Genomic DNA, 12,864 nt, shown 5'->3' on the forward strand with positions numbered 1-12,864 from the left:
ATGTAGGTATGCGACTCGTATATTGTGATCAACATGAGATCTTCAATCATCCCCAGCATCGTATTCAGCAAACTCCAGCACAATCCACTCGCAGAATTTCTCGAAATCCAAACCAAAATCCCGCAGACGATCAGATTTCAATCCCTTCCCGATGACCCCATTTTGAATGCCAGCTTTCCAGTCGGCGGTCGACTGGTCTTCATAGCAGCTCCACCGGATAGAGTTCTGGGCCATCATTGATAGGCCGACCAAATCCACATTTTCGAGTCCCTGCAAAGCCTGCCAGAAATCGTGCGTCAATCCATTCCTTCCGTGGCCAAGAATGGCGGGGTCGTCATTGCACAGCGACACGGGGACACCTCTGGACAATAGTGCGGGCAAAGGATGGGATTTGATGGAGCTAGCAAGGCGGAGCACTTCGTTCGAGATTGGGCAGCATTCAACGAGGATCTTCTTCTCTTTGACTAAATCAATGAGCAGAGGATGCTTGTAAAGCGAGAACCCATGGCCGATTCGCCGGGTGCCAAGAAGGATGGCATCGAATAAGTTGTGATCTGTTGCGTCGCCGTCGCCAAGACATTCTCCAGCGTGGAAAAAGAAAGGAATATCGACATCTTCTTCCGCACATTGCTTTCGGAACCAAAATAGCACCGGGACATGGTCGACTAGTGGCCTCCCGTTATCCTCTTGGCCAACAAGATCAAATCCACAGATCAGAGTGGGGAACTCCTGCTTCGTTTCGATGCACTGCTTCATGCTCTTGACAACCGCCTCATTAGAGAACCACCGGAGCGTAGTCCAAATGATGCGAGCATCGTAGAAGTCCTTCCCTTCATCTGTCTGTTTGAACTGAGCAATGCCATCCTCCACCACACGACACCACTCAAAGTAGTTTTCTTCGGGTTTGTCATTTCCTTCTTTCCGGAACTCGAAAACAAATCCGATGCGGAACTCCACATATCGAATTCCATCCTGAGCAAGCTGTCCGAGCAACCGGCGGAAACAGGCACGGAAGATAGGCTCGTACATCAAAAGAGAGTCGACAATGGGGAAAGTATTGGTGAAGATAGACCAAATTGCGTCTACTCCATGGTGATGGTGATACGAATGCTCTGGCGCAAGAACACATCGATTGTGCAACCATTCTCGGAAGCCCTTCTCTCCCCCCTTGGGGTAAGAGGCGGCGGCCTTCTGGATTGAGATCAACGACGAGGCCTCGTATGTCTCCGACCAAATACTTGGCTTGTCCTCGGATATCTCTAGAGGCTGCGAGGAATATCGGAAATACACGGGCGCTTTTTCGTAATCCTTGGCTGTGAGCAACGGTTTCGGTGCGAACATGTGTATACCAGGCGTGGAGAATGCCTGATCAATCAGGAAGTCAATATCGAACATGGCGTCCATGTGGGCGTGCAGGAGGGACCCCTTTGGCATCTTTTCCACAATTTTCCATAGTTTGGTTTTCTCCATGCGGCCTTTGGCCAGATTGAACATGACACCGGGGTAGAGGATTTCATCTACTTGGTGAGCTATGTCATCGTCTAATCCATTTGTCCACACCTCATTTTGTTCCTGAGCTCGGATCTGCGATACGATCTTTGTCGCCCGGGCGGCGATAGGCGATAGAGATTTGCGCAGATTTGCATCTATAAAAAGTTAACGATGGTTTGTTTTAGTTGATTTGGGTGGAAAATACCATGACGTCGCTTTTGCTCTTCCGCAATTAAAGCATCGCGTCCTTTCAGATATTGTTGGATGAAGGGATCCCCAACCTGAGGGATACCTTCCTCTAATTCCCATTCATTCTCTGTCATTGTTGGAGATTCAAAATGTTGTAGAGTCGAGGTACGGCAGGCAGGCAGGTCGGGAGGGGAAAGATACGCTCCCCCGCCTTTAATCCGTTTTCGTCCTGGTTGTCTTGATTTTTCTTGATTGGCGCAAACTCGAAACAGTTTCAATGTAACATGCGGATGAGATGGCTAATTTACCCGCAATAGGGGATATCTCATAAGATATATCCTCTATCTCATCTTTTTCTCAAGTTTTTTGCTTGGTATGTCTCAACACGGCAAGTGTGACCCATGTGGAATGCCCTAGCCACATGCCTACCTGTCAACTCCACTTCCGCATCCCAAATAAAAACACCTAGTCTCCAATATGGTTGTATTCTTACCGAGCTGTAGTTAGGAATTTGCCTTTCATACGGTAGGATCCGAGCCCAGCTTTTATACCACACCAGATAGGCGTCCGGCCACAGCGAGACGAGATGCCACACGTCTATCACTATATCATCTGAAGGTGTTGGCATCGAAGGCCAAATTGCAATAGCCATACTCCCTTCGAGATCAAAGGAGTGGAAAGGGGGTGGTAGCGTCCCCGATGGATACCACCAGACTCCTTGTATCGGCTCCTCATGTTCACCCAGGTACGGGTAGGAGTAGATTGGACTCAAACCCAAGTCGGATATTACTGCGACAGTGGTGGAAATAACATTTGGCAGTCAAGCCTTCGATCTCGTTCCATCTGCGGTATTCTTTAACTTTTTTTCATGGAATGTTCAGGCCAATTGACGAGAAACTTTCTCGATGATCTCTTGAATAGGGGCGGCTGAGGATATCGAGTTCGATGCCACCAGCTCTTGAAATAATAGACCGGGTCGATCAAGGAAGACCGCATGCGCTCGGGGCGAGGCTGTCGGGAGGCTATTTATGCCCACGAAGTCCGCTGCGAAGAGGAGAATGTGGTTTATGAGTTCGGCGGGAAGTCGTTCAGAGGGATCCACTGCGAAGAGGTAAAAGAGGTCAGGGAGGAAGCTGAGGTGACTCTATACGAAGGAATGCCATATTTCACATTGTCATTCTCTCCTGTTAATGTAACCTCCTCTCTGAGCAGCCACCGGTAACTCAATTGACAGTGTTTTACCATCGCCGCTCAATCTCCATAGCAACTGCACCTGTTCACAGCATCGAAAATGTTCTAAAAAGCCGTCTCGCGCGTACACTTTGTCTCGAGCCGCAAATGCCCATCTCTCGCCCCTAGTGCCGATGATATCTTTGTCAAGAGCAAGTTGACACCCGGCACACAAAATTCCTTGTTCAATTTTACCGGGTTTTTAATAATAAGGGAGAAAAATAGGAAAGAAGATATCAATCAGTGTCACCAATAAAAAGTAATCAAGTCCGAAAGCTTGGCAAATCTGATAACTTTTCAGGATGTTTCCGCGTTTTCCGGTTGATGGAGCCAAGGGGTCCATAATAAATTTCCAAGCGGCCACGCAAAGCTTGGACTGACGTCGAAGTGAATAAGTCCGATGGGGTTCTTAACGAAAGTAACTGGATGCGGTAATGATCTCTAAGCCACTGGGGATCTGATTAGATCTTTGTCGCCAACCGACGCAGGGGGGTCCTGGCCCCAGTGGAGTTAGGGTCCACAGGCTGAGCGAATATGTTTGGACTACATTATATTTATACCACTGTATGTTGTGACAATTTCGATATAGGAGGAAAGGATTGTCATTTTGACCCACAGATGAGCGTTCAAAACACTGTTGGCCAATGTGCCGACCTCGCTGTTTTATGTGGGAATTCCGTGTCTTCTGTCTTATATTTTGCTTGCTTTTCCCTCGTGGGGTCAAAATGACCTTCGACATTTCAACCTGTTTGAGTCTTTGGAATTTTGTGTCTCCCCATTGCCATGACGCTTCGTCCATTGATACAAAGGGCCCGGTCAGTCTTTCATCGAATGAAAGTCGACAATGATGAGGCTGCGAGTTCGTCGGTCGATGTGGACAGAAACACAGTAGAGCCAGAGAAGTCAGATGGGTCAATAATCCATCCTGAAGAGGCACTTCCAAACAATGGCGCCGAGCTGCCTGGTGTGCCCTATGATGAGCTTCAACATGGTATCCAGGAGGTTGAGGCGGTAGCTCAGACCTGGTCCAAAGCGTCCTTGATCTTCGTTTTCGTTAAGTAAGTCAATTTATTTCTCGTTTGTGTACTATCGCTAATCATATACTTTAATAGTATGTGGTTCCTTTACTTCACCTATGCCTGGATTTCGTCGATTGATGGTAGCTTGAGCACTTATGTCGCTAGTTCTTTTCAACAACACTCCTTATCTGGTCTTCCTACCGCTATTGCAGATGCTTTCTCCGCTGCTGTCTTTCTTCCAGTGGCCAAAATGATGGACACTTGGGGTCGAGCCGAAGGCTTCCTAGTAATGTCGATTTGCGCCACCGTGGGCCTCATTCTCATGGCCTCTTGCAATAGCTTCCCTGTCTACTGCGCCGCAAATGTAAGGGAATATTCATGAATTATCAAGCGGGTGTTAATAGGAAATCTAGGTGTTTTACTACATTGGCTTTGGAGGCATGCGATTCGCTGTGGACGTCATGACTGCCGATCTCTCGCAGCTGAAAAACCGAGCTCTTGCATATGCTTTCACGTCTTCTCCATATATTATTACGGCCTTTGCTGGACCAAAGGTGGCGGATCTATTCTATGCCAATACTGGCTGGAGATGGGCCTATGGTACTTTTGCGATCATCTTCCCTATCGTGGCTGCTCCGTTGTTCTTCGTCCTAAAGTTCAATCTAACAAAAGCCAAAAAGGGAAATGCTGTGGTTACCAGAGAGAACAGCGGGCGATCTTTCCTTCAAAGCATCTGGTTCTGGACTCTCGAGTTCGATTGTGAGTATTCCAAACTGCCAATTGATTCTCCTACAGAAATTTAATACTAATATCTCATTTAGTAATCGGAGTCTTTATCTTTACCACGGGACTTGTCTTATTTGAGCTTCCATTTGATATTGCTAGCGAGGCTCCCAATGGCTGGGGCACAGATTATATTATTGCCATGATTGTGATTGGATTCTCGATGCTCTTCTTCTTTGGCTTCTACGAGAGGTACATCGCTCCTACCCCCTTGCTCCCTTACTCCTTCCTCACCAACCGAACCGTCGTCGGTGCATGTCTCTTGGATGCCACGTATCAGCTTTCAAACTATTGCTGGAACAACTACTTCTCAAACTTCCTTCAAGTGGTTAATGACCTCACTATTGCCGAAGCTGGGTATATCGTTAACACATTTGATGTGGTTTCTGGTGTACTTTTGTTCTTTGTTGGATGGGCGATTCGAAAGACCGGTCGCTTCAAGTGGCTCCTTTACATCTCCGTTCCTCTATACATCTTTGCCCAGGGTCTAATGATCTACTTCCGTCGTCCCGGCCAGAATATCGGTTACCAGGTTATGTGTCAAATCTTCATTTCAATTGCCGGATCAATCTTTATCATCGTCCAGCAGCTCTCTATTCTCGCCGCCGTTGATCACCAACATGTTGCTACAGCTCTTGCCTTGCTCAATGTGGTCGGTACCATCGGAGATTCCGCGGGTCTTACTATCTCTATGGCGATCTGGAACAACACATATAAGAAGGCCCTCACGTGGTACCTGCCAGACTTGACAAACCTGGAGATGATCTATGAAGATCTCGAGACGCAGTTGAAGTATGCTCCCGGTACGCCGATGAGAGAGGGCATCCAGAAAGCGTACGGCTACACACAAGTCAGGATGCTTTCTGCTGGATTAGGTGTGATGGTTCTAGCATTCGCATGGACTATCATGATTAAGAATATCAACCTGAAGAAGGTTGCTCAAGTCAAGGGTATGGTGTTCTAAGGATCAACGTGGACCCCAGCAAGGTTCATCGTGGCACCCTTCACCCACCACCTGGCTATTGTGCTCGTTAGTCTGCACAGTTTGATTCTTCCCTTCGTTTTTCAGTTTAGAAGTACATTATAATGCGGACCATGTAAATACTTTGTTTCATTTCTTGCTTGGCTTTACGATGCTTCACTTTTGTCTATACCCGTTAGATCTGTGAGTGAGTTCTTGAAATTTGAAACCAAGAAGAGTTTGTTATACACAATATTGCTGCTAGGGACTCCTAGCCATCCAGGTAGAGTGTCAAGTCTGTGATATAGACTCCGCCCAAGTTTAGACCCTGCAACTATTTACCCGCAGAGTAGGATCGGTTCCCTTCTGCTTTCCCGGGTCTATTACGTATTTGCTGTACGGGTCAACACTCCTAGCGCTGACGTCGTATCAAATGACTAGTAGCCTTTGGCCGAATCTCAATCAATATATTCATTACATATGTAGCTTTTGTATGTTGACTCACTAAAGTTTTCCTTTAAGTCACTATATATTCACCAACTCAGACATATCATCAGGATTTTACAACCCGGCGCGAGAGGTGGAAACTATCAAATCACCCTGGGAGGTAATTCTATACTTTTAGGCTTTCATGGTAAGGAAAGTAAGGCTAAATCTGAAGCTATACGTAGTGAAAACTCCCACAGCCCACATATAGAGTTGGGATATGTAACATATATTTGTACTGTCCACGATCAATTATGCAGCCTCCTAATGGCATAGTGAGAGGGTATAATAACACATCGGGAATTGAAGACCCATACAGAGACGCTGAAAATACAGACAAGATATTAGGTATCTATGCATATCGGCTCCAAGAAGGTGGAGAGGAAATCAAGGTGACAAAACTCTTGTATAAATAGAACTGTTGCATAGATAGTTCCTCAGACAGCCTCGGCCAATCTATCAACAACTTGGCCACAAAAATCTCTCATTCTCGGGTCACCCTCCGCCAGTAACCGTTCTTTTCTACCGAGTAATATGCTTAGCGTGGCTGTATACCTGGTCTTGGAACCAATTGAACGAATCCGCGTAAATTGAAGGATCTCAGTGACTTCGTGCTATTGGTAGCCCGCAACGGAGCATAGAAATAATTGGGGCCCATAAGCTTGGCGTAAGATCAGATAACTCGAACAAGCCCATTGATGTCTCAACATGGGGATCCGATCTCGGGTCTATGGCCTGCTTCTTGGGGGCCAAAAATTTATCAGATTATCAGATCAAAAGACATAAATAGGACCTCATTCCCTCTAATAACATCTCAATTGCCATCTCTCCTTTTTCAACCTGTTCAAAACATTGGAAATCATAACCAAAATCACCATGAAGTTCTTCAACGTTGTCCTTTTTGCTACTCTTGCTGTGTTTGCCAATGCTGCTGCTCTGCCCAACGCCGAAGCTGCTTTGACCAACCCTCTTGAAAAGCGCTGCAAACCAAGTATGTTCTTTCCATGATCGTGATACCTCTGTTAGACCTCTTTAGTTTGTTAGAAGTACAAGACTAACTCTATATGTGATACAAGCTCGCAGTCTTTGCACGCTCCCTAGCCAGTGCTGTAATGGTGCATGTGTCGGCGGTACTACTGTCAACAAGTTCGTCAAGTACTGCAATTGAGAACCTTCGACTGTTTGATATGGTATGCTTAAGTGTGTCCACTCGGTGGTATATATATTGATACTGACCATACATTGTCATGTACAGTGGTCGCGGAAGTTATATCTTAGCTTGTAGCGCTCTCGGGAGCGCAAATGCAAAATAGAAAACGTGCACTATTCATATGAATGAACATATTCAGAGCTCCAGATGCGTACTTAATTAGATGTGCTGAGAATAGTCATCTGATATCACTGAGGTCTGTTTGCTACCACTGTTTTAGATATCTTCGAAGTTTGCTTTCTTCTTGGACTCCTTCCTTTAGAAATTTACCCTGTCATAGTCCTGGCCTGCCTTTTCTAGTACATCTCTTCAGATTGCGAGCACCTTGCTCGCAGTTTGTTTCTGTTCTCCACCACATAGTCTCTTGAAGATTTATTTTGCGGCGAAGTGTCATGCTGTGACATCTTCGATTTTTGATCATGGATCCCCGGGGGCCATCACATCGTCAGTTACGACCATCTGTGTGCATGTTTAAGCTCCACTGACGACTTCGATAGTCATCAAACTCTTTACCCTCCTGGCACGACTTTTCACACTGAACCTGCTTCCTTCCACTTCGATTATAACACAGCTTCTTTATTACTGAACTCAGTCACACAGAAAGCTCAATTACTTCTCATCCGGCCTTCAATATGGCAGTCTACGGAAGCAATACTTCATCGTTTCGGTCGGGGCAAACAATTTTGACAACAGGAATTCAGGAGCTTTTCCCCAACGATCTTTCCTATGCAAGTGATCGGCAAGTGATCGGCGAATACCACCACAGACAGCAACGCTGAGTGGGTCGGACGCCCCCCGCTCCCACGGCACAAAATTATCTGATGAAGGAGTCTGTCTACATGGCCTCAAAGACCCTCAGTGCTGTCAAACGCGCAGTCAAATGCCCCGTTTACTTCGACAAGGAAGGACACATCTGCGCCGGAATAACCCTTGAGGACTCTCGAATTACTCACAAAGAACATTGATCTGGCATGTGGCGATCTAGATCCTGTCTCGGCTGGGGTGATGTTGACCCTTGCATGGGGTCTCATTCTTTCTCAATACATTGAGAAAGATGATGTGGACTTCGGCCTTGGTATTGAGTTAGAAAGCCACGATCGATCTGACGCGCCATTCGAGTCTTGTGTTTACGACTGTTGATTGACCGCTGGTGATATTGTTATTAGTGGCATCTTGGATCTTTTACACGGGCGTTTAGCTAGTTTGAGCGGGCCCTATGCCTAGCGGCGCTTGTTAAGAGATAATTATCTGGCCTCTGTTTGCTCTGCTCCGGATGGCTCGTTTTCTTTTTAGGCTAGACACTTGCAGGGGTTAGATTCATGCAGGGACTACTTTTTCCGCCTGCTTATTTCCTTAGAAGTAATACAGCATTTACCCCTAGGCCTTAGTAAGAACCAAGGTATCTGCTTAGGCCCTATAGATTGTTGCCTGGCATGTGCTAGTAGATCCCTGTAAGACCAATTAGTGCAGGGCATTGAGAGATATCGCCAAGACCAATCAGCAAAGCATATTGGCAGATACAGTCAAGACCAATCATGGCAGCGTGTCAGAAAATATCGGCACATTCCGATCTTTGCTTATATTGCCAAATATTCTTCCAATGTCCGAACGAAGTAGTAATCTCCTCAATGTAGCCAACGATGAACTGTACGAAAAAGAATCGGGAATATGCATTCCACAAGATCTTTCTAGTGGCGCGAGTGTAGACTGTCAAGAGGCTAGCTGTATTGAGATGATTATTTTAGATGACTTGTAGATATCAAAGTAAGCATAGCAGCCACACAGGGGTCGCTTTCAACACTCACCCGCTGTATATGACAATCTTCATTCGTTCCTCTGTAGGCATAATCAGCTCCTTTCAATTGCTTTCTGGGTAATTAGGTTCAGAAGTTGTCCAGCCAATGCTTTCACTTATCAGTATCAATTTCTGGCAAACCCGGAAGATTTAAGAGCATATATTGCCGTAGCGCCAGAGGCTCTAGCGCAGAGATTAGACTAGACCCCCAAACATAGTCTCCCATGCATCGGCATCGCCCGAGACGCTGTCTATATTGTACGTTGCTGAAGTATAGATAGAATTTATGTCGGCAGGTGACCCACGGATATGCCATAACAGGTCCATGGTTGGCACCTTACCTTAATGTGGATCTGCGGGGTCATGTGATTACGTAACTGCTATCGGCCCTCGGTGCCCAGAGACCTGCAGGCCTTCCGAGAGAGGTCACAACCAACGAGACACAGAATACTTTTAATATATCGAAACCTTGGGGATGGAATTTCTTCTAGATCACAAGTTATTCCGTAACCGAGATTGATTGTGTCTTCTGATGCGCCTATCTTTCAAAAATGGAATATTATTACTGAGCCAAACGTGTGTATCTCGGGCCATCACTGCTTATCGACTTTTCACACGCTGTCTCCGTTTTTTTTTAACGCTAACGGGACACGTGCGATGAGGTCAATTCAGATATTGATACGGAGTAGAGTCGAGAACAACCTACAACATACAATGCAGTTCACACATATGCTTTGTTAAGTTTTCGATGTTCAGCCTCCCCCAAGCGCTTATCACGCCCCTGTGGGAAACTGGAGAGATTCTCAATAATCCTAGCTAGCCCGGAAAGACTTCGGGGATTAAGCACACATGAGACCCATATGGCTCCACACCTACCCGGTGCGGAGAGACTTTCCAGTGAGAGAAGGTAAAGAAGTTAGCTTAGACTACAGCACCAATCAGTGGAGACGGCAAGGATTGCTGTGGCAAGATAATGTTACTGTCTTATCAATTTTGCCGTCGATGTGGTTACATGTGGCTGCAGGTAGCTCTGGGCGCAACGGGACCTCCGCTGTACTCCGTCGGTCAACCCGTTCATTGGCGTTTCTTGCAGCCAAACAGAACGAGAAGGGAAGGCCTCCGATGGCCACTACTTGTCTCTAATCCTTGGACGTTCTTTATCTCCCCCGGAAAATGTAATATGCAAAAAAATACCAAAAAGGAGATTGCTAATTAATTGGTTCTCTGCCGTGTTTATTATAAAAGTCCCAGTTTCCTCGCAGATCAACAAATCTCAGGCGGTCGGAGTTTCGCAGTATTTTTGAGTTTGACTGCGAATTGTAAATTTCACACGGGTTGTATTTTCGTACCTTCCAACTTTGGACTCTGTGAAGTGGAATATGGATAAGACACAAGAGGTTGATCCTGCAGGATCGCAGATTGTGCATCAAGTAGATCCTGCTTTGGATCCTCAGAATCAGCACCATCATGCTCATCATCACCATACTGCTTTTGCCGAGAAGGGACGTGAAGATGAAGTGGTCTACACCAAGGATACGCCATTCGAGAAAGGGCCGGAACCAACAATGGAACAGAGCAGCAGCAAGCACTCTGACGAAGAAGCCGGCGAGAACCTCCCAGCCCAGCGCACCTGGTATCGCCGCGCGCTAAAAGTACGGAGACATGTGGTCCATGCTGTGATCTGGCTTCTGTTTACCGGGTAAGTGGACTACTGTGGTTCTATTCCGTGCAATTAAAGTGCTCTATACACACTCTAGACTCGATCCGAGGCTTACACATACTCTTCCTCTAGCTGGTGGATTACTGGCCTGGTACTACACAGACATGATATCGGATGGCTCAAGCCATTCCTAGTCTATCTTGCCATCACCCTGCGAATCATCTTCTTCTATGTTCCCATTACTATAATCACAACGCCCATGCACTGGGTCTGGGGGCATACTGCTACCCCGTTCGTACGCATGATCCCGGAGAAATTGAGAACACCCGCTGCCGCGGCGCTATGCATCGGTGTGATTATTATCGGCGCCTTTGCGTCTGAAGAGTCACTGGATAACACGCGCGCCAACCGTGCAGTCAGTCTGTTTGGAATGGTAGTCTGCATCTTCGGGCTGTGGGCTACATCTCGAAACCGCAAGAAGATCATCTGGCACACGGTCATTGTCGGCATGTTGGCGCAATTCATTATTGCTATATTCGTGCTCCGCACTACTGCAGGCTACGACATCTTCAACTTCGTCTCAGAAATAGCCCGTGACCTGCTTGGCTATGCCGGCGATGGAGTCAGCTTCTTGACCAGCCCTGAATTCCTCAGCTATCATGATAAATTCACTCCAGCGAACTTCTTCCTCATCACAGTCTGCGCCGCCATCGTCTTCTTCGTCGCCTTCGTCCAGCTGTTGTACCACTGGAAGGTCCTGCAGTGGTTCATCGGAAAGTTCGCTGTCTTCTTCCACTGGAGCATGCGCGTTTCCGGTGCCGAAGCCGTCGTCGCTGCCGCATCTCCCTTCATCGGCCAGGGTGAATCGGCCATGCTCATCCGTCCCTTCATCGCCCACCTTACCATGGCCGAGCTGCACCAGATCATGTGCTCGGGCTTCGCCACCATCGCAGGAAGTGTCCTGATCGCCTATATCAGTATCGGTGTTAACCCACAGGCAATGGTCAGCGCTTGTGTCATGAGTATTCCTGCCTCGCTGGCCGTCTCGAAGATACGCTGGCCCGAAGAGGAAGAGACCCTCACTGCAGGCCGTGTCGTTGTTCCCGATGATGACGAGCACAGCGCCGCCAATTCTCTTCATGCATTCACCAACGGAACCTGGCTCGGTCTGAAGATTGCCGCCATGATTACATCAACCCTCCTCTGCATCATCGCTCTCATCGGTCTCGTCAACGGCCTCCTTACCTGGTGGGGCCGATACCTGAACATCAACGACCCCCCACTGACCCTGGAGCTGATCGTCGGATACATCTGCTACCCTATTGCCTTCCTGCTCGGCGTCTCCCGTGACGGAGACCTGCTCTTGGTCGGCAAGCTGATTGGTACCAAGCTCGTTACCGTAAGTTCCCTATCTTCATACATAATCTTCTCTTCTAACCAACCACAGAACGAATTCGTCGCCTACGAGGCCCTCCAACATAATCCCGAATATGCAGTCCTCTCCGACCGCTCTCGTCTCATCGTTACATACGCGCTTTGTGGATTCGCCAACATCGGCTCCCTCGGTAACCAGATCGGTGTCCTGTCACAGATCGCCCCTGGTCGGAGTAGGGATGTGTCGCGTGTTGCTCTCAGCGCTATGATCACTGGAGCCATCAGTACCTTCACGAGTGCAACGGTTGCTGGCTTGTTGATTACCAACGAGAAACAGTACTTTAATGTTGACTCTTAATTACTTACTTGAATTATAATATGGGTGCTGGTGGTTTGATTCCATACGCTACTTGAGTATTTATTTATCGGGTTGTCCAACCCTGGTCGCGTCGACTTCAAAATTATGAGACGGAATCGATTTTAATATGACATATTTTTGTTTCTTCACTTCTACGAGGTGGGTTACATGACTTTGTCCTTGATATGATGTAGGACTTACCACCTCTATACCTCTGCGGAACTTAGTTTGCCCGAACTCTACATAGACAAGCGAGTCTGCTATACTTATGCGTCAGATACCAGAACACGAAGACTGTCCAGTAAAAT

The 12,864-nt window shown here is 47.2% G+C and overlaps 4 protein-coding genes across 4 annotated transcripts; 3 read left to right on the forward strand and 1 right to left on the reverse strand.

Annotated features, from left to right (window-relative positions):
• Nucleotides 1-42: 42 nt before the first annotated feature.
• On the reverse strand, nt 43-1,814 carry N7447_005896 (putative CECR1 family adenosine deaminase; the record flags this gene model as incomplete). Its single annotated transcript, XM_057230158.1, has 2 exons — nt 43-1,646; nt 1,697-1,814. 2 exons carry the CDS (start codon nt 1,812-1,814, stop codon nt 43-45), a joined length of 1,722 nt encoding a protein of 573 aa, XP_057085248.1.
• Nucleotides 1,815-3,693: 1,879 nt separating this feature from the next.
• N7447_005897 (uncharacterized protein) lies at nt 3,694-5,676 on the forward strand (the record flags this gene model as incomplete). Its single annotated transcript, XM_057230159.1, has 4 exons — nt 3,694-3,968; nt 4,023-4,293; nt 4,343-4,688; nt 4,751-5,676. The coding sequence occupies 4 exons, from the start codon at nt 3,694-3,696 to the stop codon at nt 5,674-5,676; spliced, it is 1,818 nt and encodes a 605-aa protein (XP_057085249.1).
• A 1,359-nt stretch (nt 5,677-7,035) lies between these two features.
• Nucleotides 7,036-7,327, forward strand: N7447_005898 (uncharacterized protein; the record flags this gene model as incomplete). Its single annotated transcript, XM_057230160.1, has 2 exons — nt 7,036-7,150; nt 7,236-7,327. The coding sequence occupies 2 exons, from the start codon at nt 7,036-7,038 to the stop codon at nt 7,325-7,327; spliced, it is 207 nt and encodes a 68-aa protein (XP_057085250.1).
• A 3,216-nt stretch (nt 7,328-10,543) lies between these two features.
• Nucleotides 10,544-12,556, forward strand: N7447_005899 (NupC/NupG family nucleoside CNT transporter; the record flags this gene model as incomplete). Its single annotated transcript, XM_057230161.1, has 3 exons — nt 10,544-10,863; nt 10,957-12,223; nt 12,272-12,556. 3 exons carry the CDS (start codon nt 10,544-10,546, stop codon nt 12,554-12,556), a joined length of 1,872 nt encoding a protein of 623 aa, XP_057085251.1.
• Between the last annotated feature and the right edge of the window lie 308 nt (nt 12,557-12,864).

The sequence above is a fragment of the Penicillium robsamsonii genome (assembly GCF_028829455.1).
Source record: "Penicillium robsamsonii strain IBT 29466 chromosome Unknown utg000003l_segment0_segment0, whole genome shotgun sequence".
Classification (NCBI taxonomy): Eukaryota; Fungi; Ascomycota; class Eurotiomycetes; order Eurotiales; family Aspergillaceae; genus Penicillium; species Penicillium robsamsonii.